The sequence below is a fragment of the Dreissena polymorpha genome, chromosome 4 (genome assembly GCF_020536995.1).
Source record: "Dreissena polymorpha isolate Duluth1 chromosome 4, UMN_Dpol_1.0, whole genome shotgun sequence".
Lineage (NCBI taxonomy): Eukaryota > Metazoa > Mollusca > Bivalvia > Myida > Dreissenidae > Dreissena > Dreissena polymorpha.
Genome location: NC_068358.1, coordinates 27,578,243 through 27,605,032, shown reverse-complemented (window position 1 = coordinate 27,605,032; position 26,790 = coordinate 27,578,243). Strand labels below are relative to the sequence as shown.

The 26,790-nt window shown below is 32.9% G+C and overlaps 1 protein-coding gene across 1 annotated transcript; it reads right to left on the bottom strand.

Annotated features, from left to right (window-relative positions):
* Positions 1–25,121, bottom strand: LOC127876355 (protein mono-ADP-ribosyltransferase PARP14-like). Its single transcript, XM_052421467.1, has 12 exons — positions 25,024–25,121; positions 17,300–17,403; positions 16,335–16,565; positions 15,339–15,560; positions 14,172–14,292; positions 11,616–11,701; positions 11,175–11,270; positions 10,252–10,389; positions 9,497–9,730; positions 4,670–4,709; positions 2,776–3,411; positions 1–1,247 (listed from the first exon to the last, which is right to left on the bottom strand). Exons 1-12 carry the CDS (start codon positions 25,043–25,045, stop codon positions 988–990), a joined length of 2,190 nt encoding a protein of 729 aa, XP_052277427.1. The 5' UTR covers positions 25,046–25,121; the 3' UTR covers positions 1–987.
* Positions 25,122–26,790: the final 1,669 nt, after the last annotated feature.

The window sequence follows — 26,790 nt, the reverse complement described above, 5'->3', positions numbered from 1 at the left end:
AAGACCAGTTTTCCTAGAGCGAGGCTTATTTCTAATAATGTACTGAGGAGGGTTGTGCACAGTTGAAGCATTTCAAACAGAAGGTTCACATTAAGTCACCAAACACGATAAATGTTCAAATGTATGATGAATTTATGTTGAATTTGTTAATTTTTTTATTTATGATGACTGCGTGTTTACAATTCTGTATTCTTAAGACAAGGCAAAATGGGTGATATATCGTTTAAATTGATTTGTCATTTTAGGAATTATACGTCCACGTAATTGGCAAATTATACACTCATCAAATTGAAGCAAAATAAAAATTCAATACAGGTATAATTCTTTTGAATATGATATATGTTCTTATATTCCATTATAAAAAGCTTATATGACATTAAAGAAAGGAAAATGCGTAAATTCACTGCCTGAAGTAAATATGTTCAACAAAATGAATCAACTTCCTATAGGTTAAATGATTCATAACAAGATTCAACGACTTTAACAAAACATGTTACATTCATTGCATGAATTATACATATGTATCGCAGTAAAAGAAACACAAACGGTATCATGTGGTAACATGCGGACAGACACACGTACAGCACTATTGCAGTATTGCAGAAGCATTTTGTTGTAATTAATATTTCACTTTCGTATAAACATGTTAAGACCAATACAGAAGACAAACTCAAATTTGATGCACACAATTACTCAAAATAGGATAAAAAAAGGTGTTATTATTAAGAGAACAAAACTATTATCAAGTTATGTGTAGTCATGACCATATTTCATTCAGCAAAACCACCAATACATCTTGCACGAATATAATGGCAAAAGTGACCAGCGAAAAACACACAACAACTTACGATCAGGACCATGTTTAAGTTCATAAAAGTGTTAATATAGCGTTAATAAGTACTATTTGCAAAATAATCCATAAAAACAAAACCAGTTTCATCTTAAGAAACTTATACAATATTATATCAAATAACAATTGCTTTGGCACTAAACGCGATTATAAGTGACAATATACTCAGGATATACATCAGTCATGTTGTATACAATAAATTCACGGAAATTCCACGACCCATCTCCGATGACTGAGTCATAAAACTGGTTGTTGGAACAGTGGCACTTGTCCTCTTGGCATGACGTGCAGGGGGGTCGCGCGTATGACTTTGCGCTGGACGTGACGAAGGGCTCTCCGAGACAGGTCCGCACCAGCAGCATCTTCCTGTCAGTTAGCGACCGCATACCTTTTGGATCTTGCAAAAAATGTTTATATGTATAGGTTAGTGTCATTTACTATAGTAAAGTGCTAATTGACGTGTGCATTGTTTTAATACAATGACATACTTATTTTATTTCACATATATTTACTTACTAGAATGTAATGAAATATACAGCAGTCAGGAGGGTTCAAGTAATAACATTAGGTGAAATACACGGATCATCATAATCAACTGAGGATAAGGGTTAAACAGTCGATGGTGCAAAATAGTGTGCAACCTAGAATCATCCGAACTCTATGAGACTTAGAAATGCTTAGACATGGTCAAAAATAATCAATGCCCGTATGCAATAAACGTTTCTTGGGACTCAATACTTAGAATCATTGACACATATCATGAGAAAAATGGCGCTCATCCATAGGCGGCAGGTTGTGGTCAGGAGATACTTTTTCCGCTAATGAAATCCACAAAACCTTGGTTTACTTAACCCATGTATGCCTAGCGTCTAGACAAAAAAGGCCTTGGCAAACAGCGTAGACGCATGATGCGGCGTCTCATCAGGGTCTGTGCTGTTTGCTTAAAGGAATTTCTGTAAGAACTATTCTAAATATTGAATTAAATATACTAGACATCCCTAATTTTGAAATAAATTGATCCAATTTAGAAGGATTGGAAAGTCCACTAGGCATACATGGGTTAATAGCGGACAACATAGGATATTACCAGACCTCGCGTCTTCTAACTGCATATGGCTGAAGATCCATAATCGCACGATGCGGTTCAATTAGTACTGTTTAAACAATGTAATTAATTCATTATTAAAATTTCAGCCACTCTATTCTGAAGTTTTTTGGATCAATGCAACAATCATACAGCTCGTCATAGTTTCAAATGAATTATGACCTATACTTACAAACAATTAATATTCATACTAAATTAGTATAATAGTCTTTCAATTTGCGCCTTGCTTTTGAACTACATGTATTTTCCAATTGTTTCCGTCTGACCTTATCGTGTATTAAAATCTTATTTGAGTTAATACGCGGTTGCATATGTCCTAACTCGGTTTGTTATTGATGCTATAGCAGAATGTTAGCGTCATTTCTAACTTTAAGTAAACTGTGTTTAACAAACAATACTTGGATTGTTTTAACAGGTAAATATCCGAAGGAAATTTAATTCATTTTGAACCAGGGAAAATGTTTGCTGGTAGAAGTAGACGCATTTCGCTGTAAAATTGACTGACTGATTGAGGGCCCTGGCTGCTTAAGTTTAAATCTAGAGGAATATGTTAGTCAGATAGTTTATTTAAACAAGCGACCTACAAGACATTACCATATCGTGCCTGACCAGGTGAAAAATGTGGCACAAAGAGCGCCAAACTTTTATTTTATTTGGCCTATGGTTTAGCTCGATCCGCTAGGTAATAGCCATACAATTTACGCAGTAAGTGTATGATCACCTGAATACATCATGTACAAATTATCTTTTAAACAAGCGGATTGAAAATATATGGAAATATGAAAAACAGTTTTCTCACTGAATGTCTGTTTTAACATACCTGCGTATTGATCTGCTTTTGTAGAACTTTCCGCACAGTAGACACCCTGTCCAAACATGGCATTCTGACCAGCCAGCCTACAATCCAGACCCTGTTCCACTATTTTATCGACCACATCTGTCCCATGAAACATGTAATGTTCGTTAACTTCATTATACACTTCGGAAGCTAGAACCGAGTTATGTCCTATATTGCTAGTTGTTAATACTGTTCCCTTTGACCCCCTCAAGTTTTCTACACACCTAAATGGCTCGCCCGTATTTATTGCTTTTTTAAACAAGTCCTGTCTTTTAACGGCATATTTATTAAAAAGCTCATAGTTTTCTATTCGTTCCACTCTTGTGATTATCACCTTGGTGTAGTTTAGCTCACTCAGCCCTTTGGCATCGCGCCCGTGACCCACGTGCTGGTCATCCCAAGTGTCATGCACGAGTTTAACTACATCCTGAAAGTCTTGACCTGTAATAGGCAACCGAATAAAAGGACTATTTGGGGCATCAAGGCCCCAATCCTTCAGGGTCTTGCTGCTGTGGAACGTAGTCCAGTAGCAAGGAGAACGGGGCTCGCACCTGTACATGGACTTGAACCATTCCTTTGTGCCTCGATCCGTATCGCCGTTGTCCACATCGTCGTCAACTGGAACAATATTTATTGTGACCGATGAATAGCATCTGAATTATAAAGTGTAGTGTTGGTTAACATTTGTTTACATTGTTTTAAAACTTTCCGTGGTGTATTTAATATGGTGCTCCATTTATAATTAAAATAGAATGATTCACCTAAATAAGTATTCTAAAGCATTGCCTTTGTATTTTATGTTACTTCTGCATTTAGCAACACAGATTAAGAAATAATACAAGCATCTGGCCGCATGACCTTAAGCTTGCTTTTCCCAAATTGTTAGCCGTAATGAGTATATACTTCCCTGTTATTTTTTCCTACTGGATTAATGTTTTCAGAGCAAACGCAAAAAATTACATCTGTCAATTGTATTAATATAGCTTAAATTATCCTTATTTCTTTGCCCATTATAATTTTTGTCCGACGTATAAACCAACATAATTCCGCATATTGCTCTCTATTTACATTCTCAGTTTCATCAAGCTTGACCATTTTGTTGTGTTATCACAGGATAAAGATTTTTCGGCTAATGTTTGGACATATGGATAAAAATAAAATAACGAGCATATCCCCCTAAAAAGCCCTCTATCAAATACCAAGTTTCATCAACCTAGCTTCTGACGTTTTGTAAGTCGGTCTCTTAACTAAAATTATTATAGGAACACCCTTTTTAGATTGTTGGAAAGGCAGGCAGCTTCCCACTCTCTTAATCCTACTGCGTTCATCAAATCTTCACATAACACGCTGGAAATGTATTGTTAACGTAAATAAATGAAGCTCTATAACCAGCCAAAGCACATCCTCACCCTTTGTTTATATAATAATTCGAAAAATCTTTGATTTAGCTTTCTAACTCCTTCACTTTTCACCAATCTTAACCTTACTTAACAGACATGAGGTTCCATTTTGTACGATGGGAGTATTATTTTGTCTTAGATTTCCTAAGATCCAGATGTAGGTTCCCAAGTATCTCTGCAACCAAAACAACTCATATAGCATGCATTTTAAATGTAGCCCTCTATCCACATTACACGTTCCATCATCCTAGTTTAAGTACGTTTTGAGTTATTGCAAGATCCAAATTTAGGCAGACAATATGACACATAAATACATGTACAGCAAGAATAACCAGAGGTCAATACATAGTCCAATTCGGTTACACATGTAGGGGACTTAGGACAGGGATTCATAATAAAATTCCTTGACTTCAAACCATCTTTGAAAAAACAATAAATTTCACATTAAATATATGTATGTATGTTTACTAACTTACCGTTTTCTTGCAATGTCTTTTGTAATGCTTCATCAAATGCCTGTAAAATATCCAAACTTTCGTAATAATTGGTATTTAGATTTTCAAATGTCTGTTTTCTTCAAATATAGAAGAACAAAAACAATCACAATGCATCTCAATCGACAATTCTTCTATTTTAGTATTATTTCCCAAATCCGTCATTCGTCCAACTAAATCACTACAAAGACATAGATCTTAGTCCAATGCTTGAAGCAGTTGTATAGTTTATGTATCCTGACACTTATATGTTCTAATGAAAAACATGACTATTCCATGTAGCTCAAGTAATATAATTTTGCGATAATAGTCTTCATATAACGCAGAAAATTGAGTTATCGAGGTAATCGTAGGTCTATATGTAAGCTACCAACAAACAAAATAACAAAACAAACCTACATCCAAACTAAATTATATTGCGAAAATCTGACCCAACTGGCCCTTAATGCAATCCAAAATGCAAACGTTTACCTTAATTGTCAACGTAAACTTAGTAATAATTCTGCTTAATTGAAGATGCGGTTTATAGGCCTTGGTCAGTGACCTTTCTTGATGAACCAGAGGACATACGTGAAGTTTTGTTAGAATATCTAAAGAAGTTATAGAGATGTGTACTTTAATCTGAATTTTGAGATGCAAGCAAACATAAACCTTATTCTTCTAAGTACAAAAGGGGGCATAATCCTGATAACGGCAGTTCAAACTTATTGGTCATGGTTAGTGACTGCTTATCAATACCCTGAACATATACCGTATTAACTTGCTTTATTATAAGACAAAAAAATACCTACAATTTTTATTTAAGGTCATCTTCCAGGAACACCTTAAAATACTTGTATAAGTATTAAAATGTTGCATAATCCTTCTAAAAAGCATGTCACCGTTAATTGTCTTGGTCAATGAATATTTAATTGTCTGTATTAGATAACGAAATATGGAGTAGTTGCACACACATATTTACCAGAATTTTATCAGCAAACAAAATGCATTATTCTTCTAAATTGCAAAGCTGAGTCCTGGAATTCGGCCAGCACGGCCGTTAATCACACGCGCCACCTTTTTTGAGACGCATTCATGAATGAGCCGATGCTACTTCCGATGTGGCGCTCAGGCCCGGATGTTTTGAAATTGAACGGATAATTTTACAGGGCGATTAGGTTTTATATGTATTTTCAATATAATTGGCATTATTTTTAAAATCGGCCAATATAGAACGATTCAGCGATTATAAATTCATCCAAAGATGTACAGAAACATACAATCACAACCCATTTGAAAACGTTTAAGTTGTGGCATGGTAAAATTCCTAAAAGCAAATCGATGTCATTTGCCTGTGTGACGAGCAAATTCCCAGCCAATTAAATCGCTCATTACATAACACGATTGCTTTAAACCTGTACACGTTAATGCGTGCACAAAAACATCGGCTTCTAGCCGATCTAATTAATAGATTTGCACTTTTCCAAAAGAGATGAAGCCAATGCCAAGGAGGTGGAGCTCAGAATATAATAGGAGGTGACGCCAATGCACATTTATAGCTTTTTTAAAGTGAAATATTTTATGTAATGGTTTCTTTTGTCTAATACTTTTACGATGGAGCACAAAGCGAGAATTTAAAACGTAAGCATCTGTCAAATGTTGGCGCATAATATTATCTTCTAACGAAGGTACTACTTGCAATGCGTCGGATTGGCTTTGATCTCGGTTACAGAAGCGACCGTGCCTAACATTCCTGATTCACCATTTATCAAAAATGAGTGCAAACGAACGAACAATCACGCCACTGATTTTTCTGACATCGCTTCTGACCTCGTACACTTTAAACCTTCCAGCATTATACCGATGAAATCTTGAGAACGGATAAATCGAATCCCCGCATTTGTGATAAATACAAAAACTGCGCGAAATAAGAGAAAGTCAAATTATTATGTGTTTTAAATATTTTTATTAACAGTTAGTTTAACTGACTATCTATTTTGAGCGGTTTAGCGTTGAACACAGTTTTTATTCTTCGTGGTATAATTTGAAACCCATATGGATGCAGCACTACGTTTGTATGCCCCCTTTTGAAGAAAAAGGGGCATATAGTGATCGGACTGTCCGTCTGTCCGTCTGTCCGTCTGTCTGTCCGTCTGTCTGTCTGTCCGTCTTTCCGTCACACTTTGCGTTTAGATTTCGCAAAATGCTCATAACTTCTATGTCCCTTGAGATATAACCTTCATATTTGGTATGCATGTGTATATGGACAAGGCCGTTCCATACGCACAATTTTTTTTACTCCTGTGACCTTGACCTTAGAGTTCGGGTCCGCGTTTAGGTTTCGAAATATGCGTATGGGTTTCGAAAAAAGCTCATAACTTATATGTCCTTTGAGATATAACCTTCATATTTGGTATGCATGTGTATATGGACAAGGCCTTTCCATACGCACACAAATTTTGACACCTGTGACCTTGACCTTGAACTTAGGGTTCGCGTTAAGGTTTCGAAATCTGCGTTTAGGTTTCGAAAAATGCTCATAACTTATATGTCCCTTGAGATATAACCTTCATATTTGGTATGCATGTGTATATAGACAAGGCTTTTCCAAACGCAAACAAATTTGTACCCTTGTGACCTTGACCTTGAACTTAGGGTCCGCATTTAGGTTTCGAAATCTGCGTTTAGGTTTCGAAAAATGCTCATAAGTTCTATGTCCCTTGAGATATAACCTTCATATTATGTATGCATGTGTATATGGACAAGGCCTTTCCATACGCACACAAATTTTGACCCCTGTGACCTTGACCTTGAACTAAGGGTCCGCGTTTAGGTTTCAAAATCTGCGTTTAGGTATCCAAAAAAAGCTCATAACTTCTATCAAGCGTTAATAGGGGGCATAAGTCATCCTATGGTGACAGCTCTTGTTAAGAGATGTAAACTAAGCGTTCAGACGGAGACTATCTTATCTCACGTACAAAGGCGAAGTAGATACACCCATTTCACACTCAACTCTCGAAATTTCTAGTTTGAGCGTGTTCATTTATATTTGGCATATTGCCAGCACCAGGACGTTTGTACATTAAGGCTGTTCTCAATTTATTAATAACTACAAAATATCATTCTGTAACGAGTATTTTATATGCGTTTTGTAACATATATTACCCTGATACTTAAAAGAAGTCTTTTAATTGTTATAGTATTCTTTTTTTAAGTTGACTACTTCAGCAAAATTGAGTCGCGTGCGTTTTTTTTTAATTAAAAAAAGAAGTCTTGATTTAACATATAAGAACATTTAACATGTATTATAAAAAACGTTAACGGAAAAGACCGAGCTATCTTAATTTGTTTTTAGTTGATAGTGGAAAAAAAACAACATATATAAGCCTTATTTAGATTCGTTGACCTTGCCCTTTTAGTAAATAAAGCATTTGAATTAAGGGACACACATCATCGTTTCAAGAAGAAGTATTATCTTATATTTATTTCGTGAATTATCATACGATATACAAATATTGCTGTCGTTGGACTATTGTGATAATATTGAACATTAAGCTATTGGTTTTATTGAGTATTGCAAATTTTTGGTAAATATCGTACAATATGTTTTATTCATGTTGATGACTTCTTAATTGAGTTGATCACTTATATAATTAAAAAAACTGCATCTTATTTATTGTATAATGTGTTTATGTTCTGTAAAGGTTTGGGCCTTCTTATGTACGTTGAAAAATAAAGTAAATATAACAAATAATATTATCTATCAAATGTACGGCATGTGATAATTTCATCCTGATACGACTGTTAATTGATACATCCTGCATTGGCGCCACCTCCTATCATTAGCGCCATCTCCTTAGCATTTGCTCTATCTCTTTTGGAAAATACGAAATTATCTACTACGTCGGCAAGAAGCCAATATCGAAATGCTTGTTAAAACTCCACCATGCCGCAACTTATAAAGGTTCTCACGTTTTTAAATGGCTTTAAATGTATGTTTATGTACATTGTTTGTTGGATTAATATTCGATCAATCGCACTACACTGCCGATTTTAAAAATAATTCGAATTATGTTAAAAAAAGCACATTAAATCTAATCATCCTGTAAAAGTATCCATGAAAAAACATATGGGCCTGAGCGCCACCTCGGAAGTTGCAATGGCTCATTTGTTAATTTAAAAAAAAGAGATGGCGCGCGTGTTTACCGGCCGTGTCAGAGATCCCACACAATTCTAACCCTAAACACAGGTGATAAACTTGAATACTTTTAGCTCAACAGTCATATGGAGATGTTGCACATTTTTCTTACCTACAGCATTTCCCACACACAGACTCAGACATTTTGGTAAGCAGTATAGCTAGGACTATTCAGTGAATAGTCGATAGAAGCATTGATAAATAAACTATTGTGTCACAAACCCTTTATTAGATACAAACATCAAACATCGTTATACTGTGCCTGGGCCAGTCAACAACGTATAAACAATGGCTGAATTTTAATGAAAATGTACTCGGTAGTACGTGTCTTACATTTTCTATTAAAAGAGAATGTTTAAGAGTAGTCAAAGAAATCATTTTTCTGCATGCCATGTTATTTAGATTCGTATTTACATTTTATCCAGATAAACTAATAAGCATGTGAAATAAAATAGTGTTACTAAATAATAACTTATTAATATGGAATAAAAACAGAACCTTCAATTGAACAAATTCAGGAAATAAAACAATAAATGAAATATAATCTTAATACTATTTAGGACAATATTTATACATAGTTAAAGACGTACCCGTTTCACAGTTAATTAGAATAATAATCATTTAATGCATACCTGTTTAACCGTTTTGCAGTCTGCAGTCCCGTCAAACACGACAACAGTGATACGCTTAAGGGAGGTTCCCTGTGGGAAGCTGTTCACAAACTTGCTGATGCATTGGAACGTCTGCTCGGCGCTAATCTTGGCGGGAAATTTCGTAGAGCCGGTCCCAAGAGCAGGAATCGCCATGGTGCTTAGAGACCATTGCTCCGCCATATTAAGACAACTATCTATGAAGCGACAGAGTGCCTGAAGCAAACAATAACACATTTATTGATTTAATATCATATGAGCAGCACTCTGTGAAAACCGAACTTACTGCATTTGCGTTAAGTGATGTCCCAAACTATTATTTACAGTCAGCGCAGGCTTATTACGGAGTACACATTCCCCCTAAAATGGATTTTTGTTTATAACAAAATGCATGAAAACAAAAAGTCATATAGGCAGAAACTTAACACAATGCATAAAGGTCTGTTTTCACTGTGCAAGGTTAATGTGAATTATAGAAAAAACTTCGAGTGAAGAAGTATGCACTATTCAGAATGGTCCTGAATTAAGTTCATGCTAGAATGTCTGTTATTTTTACCGTTAAGAAGTTAGGAGTAATGACACAAAATTTGAATTGAAAAGTTCTTTTTACTAATTACCTGACTGCAAATTTTGTTTATATGTTATTTATGTGATTATTTCTTTGCTATTTTGATCAATGCTGTTTGTAAAAAAAATATAATTTTATATTGTATTTACTTAAACATTGTGTGACGAACCTTTTCAGCCGTTAGACTGTTGTTGTCCCAGGGCGGTATTGACCCATGAAATACGAATTTACAATGTAGATTGTACCCGTTGGTCGCTGCGACGTCTCCCTGCCGAATACCGTTTGGGAAGTTCTGATCACATTCATCCTGAAAACAGATGGGCCGTGTTCTGGGAATTTTCAGGTAAAAGTAAAGTACACGTCCCAGAATAGCCTGCGCAGTCTGCACAGGCTGACCAGGGACGACACTTACCGCAAAAATGGATGTTCGCTAAGAATAGACTTCTTTATACAAAAATACCATTCAAGTGGAAGGAGTCGTTCCTTATATGCTATTTGCAGAAATCGATGGCTAAAAGGACGACACTTTATAAACATGCATACAGCCCCGTTTTCACAGAGACTGCTCAAAAGAGCTAGACATATGTAGCTCGTGAACATACATAGCAATATTGCATATAATTTACAACACATTCGATGCCAATTATGATAGACGACCAAATTGTTCAAACACACATTTCTTAACTTCTTAATAATTATATCACGTAATTAAGCTTCCACAATTATCCTTTGCTGTCATTGTTTTGCAAACTATGTATGTACAAATATGTATGCATTAAAGTGTTTTTCATGTCAGCTATACAAAAATCATACCTTCACTTCAGACTCTGCTTACCTGCAGTTCAAACCATGTTTATTTAGTTATTTACAGTTCAGCTCCTACCTTCTTAAATTTCAAACCCTGCCATTCCTACCAACAGTACAGACCATGCCATCCGTACCTGCAGTTCAATCTCTAACCCAACCTGCTTTTCAAACCCTCCTATACCTACCTGAAGTTCAGACCGTAACCCTACCAGCAGTTCAGACAATGCCAAACATACCTGCAGTTTCGACCCCACCATACCTATTTGCAGTTCAGACCCTTCCTACCTGCAGTTCAGGCCCTGCGGCCTCTAGTAGGGACTCAGCAAGGCCCCCATTTTTTAGTTTCAAATCCGTGCCACAGTTGCTAACCAGGACATCTGCCTGAATATGTGAGGTAATACAATATTTAAAAAATACTATTATATACGTACATGTAGTTTACATTTGTTAATCTTATTAAATCTTCTTTGGTCACGCCACTATATTAATTTTGTCTGACAGTTTAAATTGTGTTGGATGTTTTTTAACAAATAATATTTTGTATTTTTCATTCAAAATTTCCCAGATTTAAGGAACCTCAAAGATTTCGATTAACCTTTGTATACAATTAAGATACAAATAACATGTCAATCTAGTACGATTTATAACAATAATAATTTGAAATATGTCCGTATATCGTATCAAAGTATGAGCTAAAATTTTAGAAAATTATAATGGAATATTTACATTGAATTCTGCCAGTTTGCCAGTCACTACTCTAACACTTATGTTCCCCAGGCAAATATCCGTCTGTGGACCAGCATAGTTGATACCTAAACGCAACAACAACAACAACAGTTTTGACAAGGTCTCAAGTTACCAGTGCGAGAATATTTAGATATTAGGAAAGTCAACAAGATTACATCAGTTGGTCCATTCATATTCATACATATAGTGTGCCTTTTTACGTTTTTGTGACGTCAAAGACGGGTGTGTCAACACTTATACAAAAGCGTGAAAAATTGAAAGATTCTAAATATGTATTATTGAATATATAAAAGCTCTTTCTTTGGAATACAACCAGTCGATGAGTTTGGATTCAAGCGTAACTTCAACAAAGAAAAATTGCATGGATAGGAAGATACATTAATAGATTCAAGGGGCCATATTGGTTAATTGGCAAAATAAAATAAAATGTTTAAGATTCGCAATTTTTCGTTTTAGTTATGATATTTGTGAGAAAACAGTAATACTGAACATTAACCATGCTCTAAAATATCCATTATATGCATCTTTTGACGATTTAAGAACCTGAAAATTATAAAGCGTTGCAACGCGAAAGGATTGAATAATTTGGAGAGTTCTGTTGTTGTCGTTATATTGTGTGATACTACGAGCATTGCTTATATAAAGTAAAAAATCACTTATTGTATGAGAACGGACGGCCGGGTGGTCTAAGCGATATACTTTTCCTCAAGGCGTCAGTGGTTCGAGCCCAGTTAAGGGTTACTTTATTTTCTTTCTTTAAGTTTATTCTTGTGTTTTTTACTGCAGCTTTTAAAATCCAATATTTACATGTATCAATATAAAGCATTTAATGACAAACTTCAATACATGCCAAAATCTGTGAAAAGGCCCCTTTAAATGGGAGTAGAAATACAAATGGCAAACATTGCCTTAAGAAGGTTGTTTAGTGATTATTAAGAAACGACTACATAATTATTGTGGTTCAGCCAGTGCAAACCAATAGAAGTAAGTATGAAAGACTCAACAACAAAGTTTCAACTTAAAGGGATCTTTTCACGCTTTGGTAAATTGACAAAATTGAAAAAAGTTGTTTCAGATTCGCAAATTTTCGTTTTAGTTATGATATTTGTGAGGAAACAGTAATACTGAACATTTACCATGGTCTAATATAGCCATTATATGCATCTTTTGACGATTTTAAAACCTAAAAATTATAAAGCGTTGCAACGCGAAACGATTGAATAATTTGGAGAGTTCTGTTTTTGTCGTTAAATTTTGTGAAACTACGAAGATTGCTTATATAAGGTATGAAATACGTCAAGGATGTGTACTCGGCGGAATAGCTCAGTAGGCTAAAGCGTTTTTACTTCAGGACTCTAGCAGGACTCCAGGGGTCACTGGTTCGAAACCTGCTCCGGGCAATGTTCTTTTCCTTTTTTAAATTTTATTCTTGATTTTTTACTGGAGCTTTTACGATCCAATGTTTACATTTATCAATATAAAGCATTTAATGAATAAGTTAAAAAATGCCAAAATCTGTGAAAAGGCCCCTTTAATACAATGCAAGTGATTTTTATCATGTTAAATACCGATAATTTGAGTTTCATGTCGACTCTCAACAATATATAATGCATACCGAGGTACCTGTTTTATTCTAATGTTAAATAAGCATGGTATCATTCAAAATATTAATTTATGGATCGTTATATGTAACAGTATTATCTTTTATTTAAAACTGCCCATATTAATCTTATTATTGTTGTAACTGACAGAAAGTATAAATACATTCTTCTTTACACACCCACGTGTGAATGTCCATCTTAACCGATGGAGGGTCATTATCATAAATATAAACTTAATATAAACTATGTGAAAAGAAATGAACGCACTTAAGATATTTCTTAAATGTTAATTGTATACGTACAACCCTCCATTTAGACGTACATTAAATTCAGTTGGAAATGTTTTATGAATTTGATTACCAATTACATATGAGTGTGTTCGTAAATATTGTACATGCTGAATTGCATGTTAAGTAGAGTTGGAGCTAGCATACCAGAGAGAGCATTTTAATTCGTTGATGTTTCTAACTGGATCTCCCGTATGGGAGTTTCTTTGTTTACTAAAAATATCTGTTTTACTGGAAAGCTACGTTTCAAATAGAAGAATAAATGTCAGTTCTTTTTTCTTTAAGATGTGTATATTTTGAAGAGATAAGTTGATTATACTTTGTTAAGAATTATGATTTCTTTTACAAATATTGTTAATTTTAACGTTCAAAGTTTAACAAAAAATATTATTGCGTTATATTAAACACTAAAACTGTATGCAAATTGCTTAACTAGATATGATTCAATACGATAACAAATGTCAAAACTGTTGAAATATCAAGAGTCGAACTGCCCCCCGCCCCCCCCCCCCCCCCCCCCAAAAAAAAAACAACAAAAAACAAATCAAATAAAGCAAGTTTATATGCCCACAAAAGTGAGGAAAGAGCAGAATATCGAGCAATTATCAAGTTCATATGCCGCAAAAAGAGATTCTCCCTTAGCTTACTCCTCTGGATAGACCGAACCCCTGCAGGTGCCCTCGATGAAGATACTGCCCCAGATGAAGACACAGCCCCGTTGTGATTGATCGGTTGGCAAGCGCGACCCCTTGCTTGTTTCTCGAATGCCTGAAATACATATACAATGACTGGTACCGAAATACATGTACATAAACTGGTACTGACCTGAACTGAGTAAGCATCTGATTAATAAAAAAAATGTATTAAAAAGTGCACAAAGGATGTTGTATCAGCTCTCATTCACTTTTGTATATATATATATATATATATATATATATATATATATATATATATATATATATATATATATATATATATTATGTGTTATAATTATCTATTTTCAGACAAATAATGTTACCTTAGTATATTACGTTTACGCCATTTCCTATGTTCATGTTTACATTCATACTACTGATTAAGACTATGAAAAAAAATCAGTATTCAAGCAATTTAAATATGACAAAGAAACGTGTTTATATGATATATTTTAGTTAGTTATTTCATCGGATCACTATAGATTTATAAATCTTATTTTTAAAATTCCAAATACTGCAAATCACAAATCTATGGAAAGGAGGTGTATGGCAATTAAGTGGCTCTTATATCATATTTCCACATAACTGTAGACTATAGTGTATATGTGATTTAAAAAGAAGTAATATATCAACTAAGAACTTATTATTTTAAGACAAAAATGTTTCTTGTCACAAAATGATATTTTTACAGAAATATTGAAAAGAATATCAGTTAACAAAAACATGTACAAACAAAATTGTGAACACATTAAAAACGTCATAATATTATATATATATATATATATATATATATATATATATATATATATATATATATATATATATATATATATATATATATATATATATATATATATATATATAATGCCTTATTGATTTTTTATCTAAGCACAAACATAATAAATAAGATAGTTGTTAGAATGCATAATGCAAATATAAGCAATGAGTAATATTTAAATTATCAGTCTTTGCAAAATCGTCCCCTTTTTTTTAAACATATTCTCATTTTATTGGTTCCGTTTCAATATCATATGCTTTTTTCCTGTAAAAAAGAAGAAAAAAAATGAATATTTGTAAAAACACTAGTTACACAGGATTGTATGTGCAATATTAAATTACCGTAAAGGACTCATCATCTTTATAGTGCACGACAACATTGACATATTTGATGTTGGTGCCTTGATTACTGTTGCTGAAGTCTTCTACACTCTGTATTATTTTTGCGGCAACCATGGCAGGGTGGTACTTCAGACGGCCAGTGCCCAGGGCAGGGAGTGACAGGGATTTGACTTTGCTTTGTTCTGCCTTTTTTAGGCACATGGTCACAGTGTTGTGAAGCATCTTGGAATATAAAAGCACTTTGTAATCTTTTATAAATATTTAGATATCTTGCATGTGAACACCGTTATAAACAGTATTAAAAAACAAACACGAAGCAAAGAAATTTTAGGAACAACAAATCTTAGAATGCTTTATGGTCATCGAAAACAAACCAAATACTCATACTCCTAAGGTATCTAAAAATGAAGTTTCTTTACATCAACTGAATTGCATTTAAAGTCTTTTTTTACTAACAGTAACATTGAACCATATGGGATGGGTAGTCCCAATCAAGGTCTTGAAATCAGGTGTCATCTTATATAAAACAATGTAAAAGACTGTAAACAGATTGCGGGAAAGACAATGTTTGTCACATATTTAAAATATAAAAGAACATTGTACATCAGGGAGCAAAATAACCATTATTACGAAGACTGGTAAAAATTAAATTGTGTTTATGAGTATTCATCATTAGCAATAAATAACATAAAAAGCATAAACATTTCCCAAAGAATTTAATAATTTGGAGGTTATCAATTACTTTAACTGCATTCTGAAAAGTCATGCGTAAGATGTCAGCGATAGCGTGAGGAATCCAAAGGTCATTGGTTCAACCCCATGTTAGATAACCTTTTTCTTTCTTTCTTTCTTAAAATCTCTTCTTGTTTTTATGGCAGCTTTCAAAATTCAGATCATTAAATATATACATTTCAAACATTTAATGACAAAATTAATAGAAAGTGTTATTTCCTTTTACCTTAAATTTTTCTCCCTCTTAAGACAAATTTTTCTCACCTTGTCATCCGACCCAGAGGTCCCAGCCTCTGGCAGGGCTACAAAGTAGACATTTCTGCAGGTGAGATTACCAGATTGTACAACAGCAACCTCGTCGTAGTCAATACCATGTGGGTACGAGCGCTGTACCTCAGCTGCCATGCTGTCTCCAGCTGCCTTCAGAATTTTATTCGAGGCGTGACCTTTACGGAGGTCGAGAAGCTTGCTAGCCGTACATACAATCACATCCACCTGCCAAACGTGATACAGTTAATCATTTATTTTATTCTTGTTTTAATAGTTTTAAATTAGTTTATTAAACTCTTGATTATTTCTGCTGCTTTTTATAAGTTGTGTCTCCTACGTTTGCACTGTGTCTTACTGTTTGGTAATTAGTGCCTTGCAATAAATGAAGGAGCAAATGTTATTTTTAAGTTTTCTCCTGATTGTGCAGCTGAATTTTCACTGATTTAATATTTAACATAAAGATGCTTTCAAAAATTCTACAGAAATGATCTGAACTTTGAACACATGGTTATCTGATAATTTAGAATCCAATAATCATTTTATAAGAATGCAACTGTGTTGTTTTTTTAAGTAGCAACACTGTATCATAATCAACTATTTGATGGTTTCTAAATTAAGCCGCCCTCTGGGACGACGGTACTTGATGTATGTGCGTAAAAGTAATCCTAGATTACCCTATTCAGTGTGCACATGCTAATCAGGGACGAAATGTTTCACATAGACTGGTATTTTGCTAAGAAGAGACTTTCTTTAACTGAAAACTACCATAACAGCGGAAAGTGTCGTTCGTGATAAGGCTGTACAGAGTTCATGACGCAGGCATTTAGCCTTGTTTCCACAAGCAAGGCTCATTTATAAAATAATTCTTACTAAAAATGTAGTTTATGACATGTACTGAATCACTAGAAGAAATCCAATATCAGCTATTTAAAGAATACAATCATCATAGCAACACGTACCTCTTCCCGTCTTAGATCTCCCTTGATGAAACAGACATTGACATGACCTTTCCCCAAGGTCAGTTTCTTGCGCTCACTAAACGGCGTATTTCTATGCCGATGAACTGTAAAATAGCATACTACAGTTCACAATTTGCAGGGCAAGTAAAATGACCAGCGGCATTTTTTAAGAAGATCCCGAGGGAAAGCATTCAAGTTCAGTGTGTTTAATTGTTCAAATTTGGGGCCTGAAGAGGAACCCAATCTCATTGGAACCAATTATATATCCAAAATGGGACCTCAAAATTCCCAATTAAAGGTTTTCTAAAAATGAGGACAAAAATAAATAAAGTATCAACATTTAGTTCATCTTAAATCCATCTATATAAGTTGACCCTCAGTAAATGACATAGTGAAATCACATGTATTGTCAATTTTAAAGTGTCATTAACAAAAAAGCAACAACACTATTTTAGTCAAAATGACACATTTGTTCCCAATCCAAAGGGACCCATTCCTAATATGGTAAAAAACACTGAAATTACAGCTCCCAAAGATTGACCCGAACTATCAATACTTGTATACTCTATAGGTATAACTTAGCCACGTCATGCAAATATGGGTATTATACCATATGTAACCAGCGTAGCTCTAGACCACCCCGAGTGCATGTTTGACATGTTAATTATGTTTGCATCACTTAGCCATAAAATGCAAAATGGGTCGTATGCCATACGCAATCAAAGTAACGCCAAACCACTCTATTAATATGCAGAGGCTTCATGGTCTCATTAAGAGACATGGTCGCTCTGGTCCTACGCTGGCACAGGCTGATCTGGCGTTATGCTGGCCGCATATTACATTAGACCCATTTTCGCAAAACGTCCCAGTCGGTGTCCTGCACATGGTTTAACATGTGAACATGTTAAGAGGAAATGATTACATAACAGTAAGTAAGCAAGATATTATTTAGTCTATAAACCCTAATTCGAGTACCAAAACCAATTATTTCATCATAACAGTAATTTAACATACTCATGCAAATTGAACTCGGTGTCTGGTTAATGTTGGCAGGCTTGAAATGGTACTAAAGAGAATAATAACCATACACCTGTTAAGGTAAAGTCAGATGATTTATTTTTACAGAAGATTTGAGAACTTTTCCTCTCAGCTCAATTGATATTTGAAAACTTGCCATAGTTCATATCTTCACAACAAGAAGATTTGAAAATTAAACAGTTTTATTATTTTATACAATAACTATAATCGTACTTCAGAAGATGTGTTAGAATGTGCCCATGGCCTTCTCTGGATACTTCAAGACTTTATTAATGTTAGATATTCGGCTTCGGATTTCTTGAAAGAATTATATTGCATATACACGTATGACAATATTTTCAATTGATAACATTTTTGTTAAAGTTTATCATTTGTCCCATATTTCACCAGATTCTTTTAAAATCAAGAAATATGAAAGACTTTCTACAGAATATGAAAGTGTCTTCAAATGGTTTTGTTTAAATTAGTATACTTTAAAAAAAATAAATCATACCCGCTAATACATCATATACATACATATATATTTATGATATAATATAAATATGTTTCGAACAATTTTTTTTTATTGCATACATTTGATGTTTAATTGCAATAAGGAAATTTCTTATAGTTATTAGACAAACTAATCAGAGCTTGTCACAATTGTGACTTTTACTGCTGAAGAGCTTTGTCACAAATGTGAGTAATACTGCTGAAGAGCTTTGTCACAAATGTGAATAATACTGCTGAAGAGCTCTGTCAGCAATGATCAAGGGCAATAACTCAGAAAGGTGTGGATTATTTGGGCATGAATAAAGCGTCTTACACATCTACACTTCGCTTGATAAATTGTGAAGTCTTTTGCTGAAAAAGAATATGTTGCAGAGACCCTATTGAATGCATCATGCAATAAGAAATTATCAATAATTTCATAATTTTGAAAGTTGTAGCCATTATTCCTCATTTTGAAAAAAAGACATGACATTTTTATAAAAACTGTTGGGGTTCTTACTGAAACCAAATAGAGAAAGATTATTTCCGAACACTGCATAAATTATTGAACTGCGCTCTGACAAATGGTGCTTAATACCTATGCCTAAAGTGTTTCCAAGTTTAGCCTGTGCAGTCTGCGCACGCTTAAACGACAATTTTTCTGGATGTTCCTTTAGAAATGACTTTCTTTCAACAACTAATTTCCTAAAGCTGGAATCATAGTCCATGATTAACTTGTGCAGAATGACCATTTGTTTACAAATTTGAGAAGTCTTCAAATCATTTTTTTACAATTGAAAGAAAATCGCGACTCATATTTTCAAAACATAATAGAACGTTTTCAGGTCTTTTTTGACAATTTGACCGTGTTAGCGACTCATTTGTTTACAATTTGGAAAAGCTAGCGACTCTTCTTTTCTAAAATGAGGGGGAGGCTGCTTGAAAAAGATGGCGGGGAGCACTTCATGCATTAAGGCTCTTTTGTATTACATATTGCTCAGTATCTTACTCTTGATATATTTTGTATTACATATCGCTCAGTATCTTACTGTTGATATATTTTGTATAACATATCGCTCAGTATCTTACTGTTGATATCTTTTGTATTACATATTGCTCAGTATCTTACAGTTGATATCTTTTGTATTACATATTGCTCAGTATCTTACTGTTGATATCTTTTGTATTACATATCGCTCAGTATCTTACTGTTGATATATTTTGTATTATATATAGCTCAGTATCTTACTGTTGATATCTTTTGTATTACATATTGCTCAGTATTTTACTGTTGATATTTTTTGTAGTACATATTGCTCAGTATCTTAGTGTTGATATCTTTTCTATTACATATTACTCAGTATCTTACTGTTGATATCTTTTGTATTACATATTGCTCAGTATCTTACTGTTGATATCTTTTGTATTACATATTGCTCAGTATCTTACAGTTGATATATTTTGTATTACATATAGCTCAGTATCTTACTGTTGATATCTTTTGTATTACATATTGCTCAGTATCTTACTGTTGATATCTTTTGTATAACATATTGCTCAGTATCTTACAGTTGATATCTTTTGTATTACATATTGCTCAGTATCTTACTGTTGATATCTTTTGTATTACATATTGCTCAGTATCTTACAGTTGATATATTGTGTATTACATATCGCTCAGTATCTAACTGTTGATATCTTTTGTATCACATATTGCTCAGTAGCTTACTGTTGATATCTTTTGTATTACATATTGCTCAGTATCTTACTGTTGATATCTTGTGTACTACATATTGCTCAGTATCTTACTGTTGATATCTTTTGTATTACATATCCCTCAGTATCTTACTGTTGATATCTTTTGTATTACATATTGCTCAGTGTCTTACTGTTGATATCTTTTGTATTACATATTGCTCAGTATCTTACTGTTGATATATTTTGTATTACATATTGCTCAGTATCTTACTGTTGATATCTTTTGTATAACATATTGCTCAGTATCTTACTGTTGATATCTTTTGTATTACATATTGCTCAGTATCTTACTGTTAATATCTTTTGTATTACATATCGCTCAGTATCTTACTATTGATATCTGTTGTATTACATATTGCTCAGTATCTTACTGTTGATATCTTTTGTATTACATATCGCTCAGTATTTTACTGTTGATATCTTTTGTATTACATATTGCTCAGTATCTTACTATTGATATCTGTTGTATTACATATCGCTCAGTATCTTACTGTTGATATCTTTTGTATTACATATCGCTCAGTATCTTACAGTTGATATCTTTTGTATTACATATCGCTCAGTATCTTTCTGTTGATATCTTTTGTATTACATATTGCTCAGTATCTTACTGTTGATATCTTTTGTATTACATATAGCTCAGTATCTTACTGTTGATATCTTTTGTATTACATATCGCTCAGTATCTTACTGTTGATATATTTTGTATTACATATTGCTCAGTATCTTACTGTTGATATCTTTTGTAATACATATTGCTCAGTATCTTACAGTTGATATCTTTTGTATTGCATATTGCTCAGTATCTTACAGTTGATATCTTTTGTTTTACATATTGCTCAGTATCTTACTGATGATATCTTTTGTATAACATATTGCTCAGTATCTTACTGTTGATATTTTTTGTATTACATATTGCTCAGTATCTTACAGTTGATATCTTTTGTATTACATATTGCTCAGTATCTTACTGTTGATATTTTTTGTATTACATATTGCTCAGTATATTACTGTTGATATCTTTTGTATTACATATTGCTCAGTATCTTACAGTTGATATATTTTGTGTTGCATATTGCTCAGTATCTTACTGTTGATATCTTTTGTATTACATATTGCTCAGTATCTGTATGTTGATATCTTTTGTACTACATATTGCTCAATATCTTACTGTTGATATCTTTTGTGTTACATATTGCTCAGTATCTTACAATTGATATCTTTTGTATTATATATTGCTCAGTATCTTACAGTTGATATCTTTTGTATTACATATTGCTCAGTATCTTACTGTTGATATCTTTTGTATAACATATTGCTCAGTATCTATTGTTGATATCTTTTGTATTACATATTGCTCAGTATCTTACAGTTGATATCTTTTGTATTACATATTGCTCAGTATCTTACTGTTGATATATTTTGTAATACATATTGCTCAGTATCTTACAGTTGATATCTTTTGTATAACATATTGCTCAGTATCTTACTGTTGATATCTTTTGCATTACATATTGCTCAGTATCTTACTGTTGATATCTTTTGTATTACATATTGCTCAGTATCTTACTGTTGATATCTTTTGTAGTACATATTGCTCTGTATCTTTCTGTTGATATCTTTTGTATTACATATTGCTCAGTATCTTACAGTTGATATCTTTTGTATTACATATTGCTCAGTATCTAACTGATGATATCTTTTGTATTACATATTGCTCAGTATCTTACTGTTGATATCTTTTGTATGACATATTGCTCAGTATCTTACAGTTGATATCTTTTGTATTACATATTGCTCTGTATCTTTCTGTTGATATCTTTTGTATTGCATATTGCTCTGTATCTTACAGTTGATATCTTTTGTATTACATATTGCTCAGTATCTAACTAATGATATCTTTTGTATTACATATTGCTCAGTATCTTACTGTTGATATCTTTTGTACTACATATTGCTTAGTATCTTACTGTTGATATCTTTTGTATTACATATTGCTCAGTATCTTACTGTTGATATCTTTTGTATTACATATTGCTCAGTATCTTACTGTTGATATCTTTTGTATTACATATTGCTCAGAATCTTACTGTTGATATATTTTGTATTACATATTGGTCAGTATCTTACTGTTGATATCTTTTGTATTACATATTGCTCAGTATCTTACAGTTGATATCTTTTGTATTGCATATTGCTCAGTATCTAACTGATGATATCTTTTGTATTACATTTTGCTCAGTATCTTACTGTTGATATCTTTTGTATTACATATTGCTCAGTATCTTACAGTTGATATCTTTTGTATTACATATAGCTCAGTATCTTACTGCTGATATCTTTTGTATTACATATTGCTCAGTATATTACTGCTGATAACTTTTGTATTACATATTGCTCAGTATCTTACAGTTGATATCTTTTGTATTACATATTGCTCAGTATCTTACTGTTGATATCTTTTGTATTACATATTGCACAGTATCTTACTGTTGATATCTTTTGTATAACATATTGCTCAGTATCTTACTGTTGATATCTTTTGTAATACATATTGCTCAGTATCTCACTGATGATATCTTTTGTGTTACATATTGCTCAGTGTCTTACAGTTGATATCTTTTGTATTATATATTGCTCAGTATCTTACAGTTGATATCTTTTGTATTACATATTGCTCAGTATCTTACTGTTGATATCTTTTGTATTTCATATTGCTCAGTATCTTTCTGTTGATATCTTTTGTATTACTTATTGCTCAGTATCTTACTGTTGATATCTTTTGTATTACATATTGCTCAGTATCTTACTGTTGATATCTTTTGTATAACATATTGCTCAGTATCTATTGTTGATATCTTTTGTATTACATATTGCTCAGTATCTTACAGTTGATATCTTTTGTATTACATATTGCTCAGTATCTTACTGTTGATATATTTTGTATTACATATTGCTCAGTATCTTACTGTTGATATCTTTTGTATTACATATAGCTCAGTATCTTACTGTTGATATCTTTTGTATTACATATTGCCCAGTATCTTAATGTTGATATCTTTTGTATTAAATATTGCTCAGTATCTTACTGTTGATATCTTTTGTATTACATATAGCTCAGTATCTTACTATTGATATATTTTGTAATACATATCGCTCAGTATCTTACTGTTGATACATTTTGTATTATATATTGCTCAGTATCTTACTGTTGATATATGTTGTATAACATATCGCTCAGTATCTCACTGTTGATATCTTTTGTATTACATATTGCTCAGTATCCTTCTGTTGATATATTTTGTATTACATATCGCTCAGTATCTTACTGTTGATATATTTTGTATTACATATAGCTCAGTATCTTACTGTTGATATATTTTGTATTACATATTGCTCTGTATCTTACTGTTGATATATTTTGTATTACATATTGCTCAGTATCTTACTGTTGATATATTTTGTATTACATATTGCTCAGTATCTTACTATTGATATATTTTGTATTACATATTGCTCAGTATCTAACTGTTAATATATTTTGTATTACATATTGCTCAGTATCTTACTGTTGATATATTTTATTACCAAGAAATAAGGCAAATATTGCACTACTTTGCACTTAATTAGATTTAAACTTCCATATCATTGGAAAATAAATTCGACTGTAGTTGAAGTTATTTTTGCCTTTCCCATATAAAAAACTAAGATCAGAAATATAAATTATATGTCCCTAGCACTTCATAGTTTTAGAAATATAAAAAATTAGATACAAAGATGCCAGGAAAGAGGTGTTTGTTTTCGCTAGCATCTTAAAAAAGAATACCGAGGTCAGCCAAATGTAACCTTTTTATAATAATTTCCCACTTATTAAAGTAAGGATTAAAAAAAATCAATATCTCAAACAATATTTCTTTTTTAAATGTAAAAGGTAATTTTATGGATATGAGCAAATCTTAAAGGATGTGTTAAATAATTGAAATTTTAACTTAAAAAAAAAGATTAGGGTTGTTCAGGTTAGAAGAAAAGAACAATGTTTTGTTAACGCTCTATCATAAGTATACAAACCACAAACAAATCATATGTGCTGCGTCATGTTCTTATGCTATATGCAACCAGCGTAGCTCAGACCCATCATCTGGTAAGGATCTATCTTACCGCTAAATGAGGCCCCAAAATCGTGCATGACATTATAGCGGACAGGGTAGCTCCTACTGACCGCATATGGTATAAGACCCATTTGTGCATGACGCTGGTCACATGACTGATATTTTAATGACATTGTTCATACAAGCCAGAACGCATATCAGCCATCACTTTGGATAAAACAAAGAGCAGTTGGTAACTAAGTATGAGTGATTATATTAGAAAATGTAAGGAATATATGGTATTTAAATATGAAAACAAAGCAAACTGATTTTAAAGCAATATTTCAAACTTACATTTACTTTGCTTACCTTTTTGCGATGTGTTCCCCATATTCACAAGCAATAAGATCAACTATCTAAGTGAGAAAAAAACACAAACAGAAACTGGTTATTAAACTTCCTTTCATCTTTAAGTACTTAATCTTATTACTTAGAAACCCATTGTTCAGTAGATAAAGACAGGAAATGATATCACATTAAAATAAATACTTACCAATATCTTAATACACAATTTTACAAGCTACATGTATTGTGACTGGTATGAGTAAACGAATCTGTTTAAACTGTCTGCATCTAACACTCTATGTTCTTAAAATTATTAATGACAACATAAAAAGGTCTACAAAGTGGTCCCACCGAACAATATCGAATAAAGATAATAATGTTATAACTTCATACATATTTTTTAGTTTTTCATAAAACTTAATTAAATCAAAGAAATGGAATTAAATAACTCAGGCATAACAGCAAGAAGAGAATTTCAACTTAAAAAAGAAGATGAAACATGAGGGTCATGATCCCTAAGGGCACAACTGATTTTAAGGATACAAATGGTTTAAGATTTGAAAATGTATCATTATCATAACCATATTTAGATTGAACATTTGACTTAACTTTGAGTTGTTCTCAATTTTTGCGATGATTTTGTTCATCATTATCAATTTGGTGTTCAAGCCTTGAGTTTGTTCATATTTTTATAGTTGAGATTTTAGTCTGTGCGCTTTCCGAAATTCCCAATACTCAGCTGAGTGGAAACAAACATCTCATCCAATGAGTTAAACTAAAAATCGAGCATATTGATGACATTATACCCATGTTACCAAGTTTTCGGACGCACTTTACACAAAATCAAAATTGGCCGAAATATTCTCAAGATAAACATTTTGACCAGGTTTCATCAGGCTTTAGCTGTAAATGTTGCCCCGATAGTATTGTTTAAGATTTGACCTAGCGAGCTAGTTTCTATACCACGCATATGACCAAGGCCTAGATATTGTCAAGATAAACATTCTGAATGAAACGTCATAGAAAACATAACAACTTCGAAGTATTCCCTTGTTTCTGACTCCAATAAACTGCCATGCTTAAGCACAGGTAATACGAGATGATTGTATTTATAGAAAACTACATTCTTCATTTTGGTCTAAATGTATTCCGGCAAACATAATATCTCAAAACAAAATGAAATGAAAATTTTAGAACAATTTTCCTAATGTATAACAAGCAATGATTTCCTCAGACAAAAATATAACAAATACAAAATTTCAATGCCACTAAAAGCTCTTATACGTGAAAATATACTCCGGACATACATCAATCATGTTGTGTAGGATAAATTCACGGAAATAACACGACCAACCTCAAATGACAGTCGCACAAAATTGTGTGTTGCAACAGTGGTACTTGTTCTTTTGGCAGGACTTGCAGAGTGGTCGCGTGTATGACTTTTCGCTGTAAGTCAAGATGAGCTCTCCGAGACAGATCCGCACCAGCAGCATCTTCCGGTTGGTTAGCGACCGCATACCTTTTGGATCTTACAACTTAATAATAGTGTGTTTTTAAGTAATTTACCAAATTAAAGTTTAGGATTGAAAATAAGTCATTTCATCAAACTTGTAATTTATAGAATATTAGGCATATCAAAAGGATCCAGGTTTAATACTTTTATACATAGTTTTAAAATTCCTTTTTTATAATTTGTTTTCAAAACAACAAAATGATCCAAATTAAAGCCCCGTCATGTAAAAATAACTATTTAATTCGACATGTTTCTGTCAGTTTCATTTAATATATCAT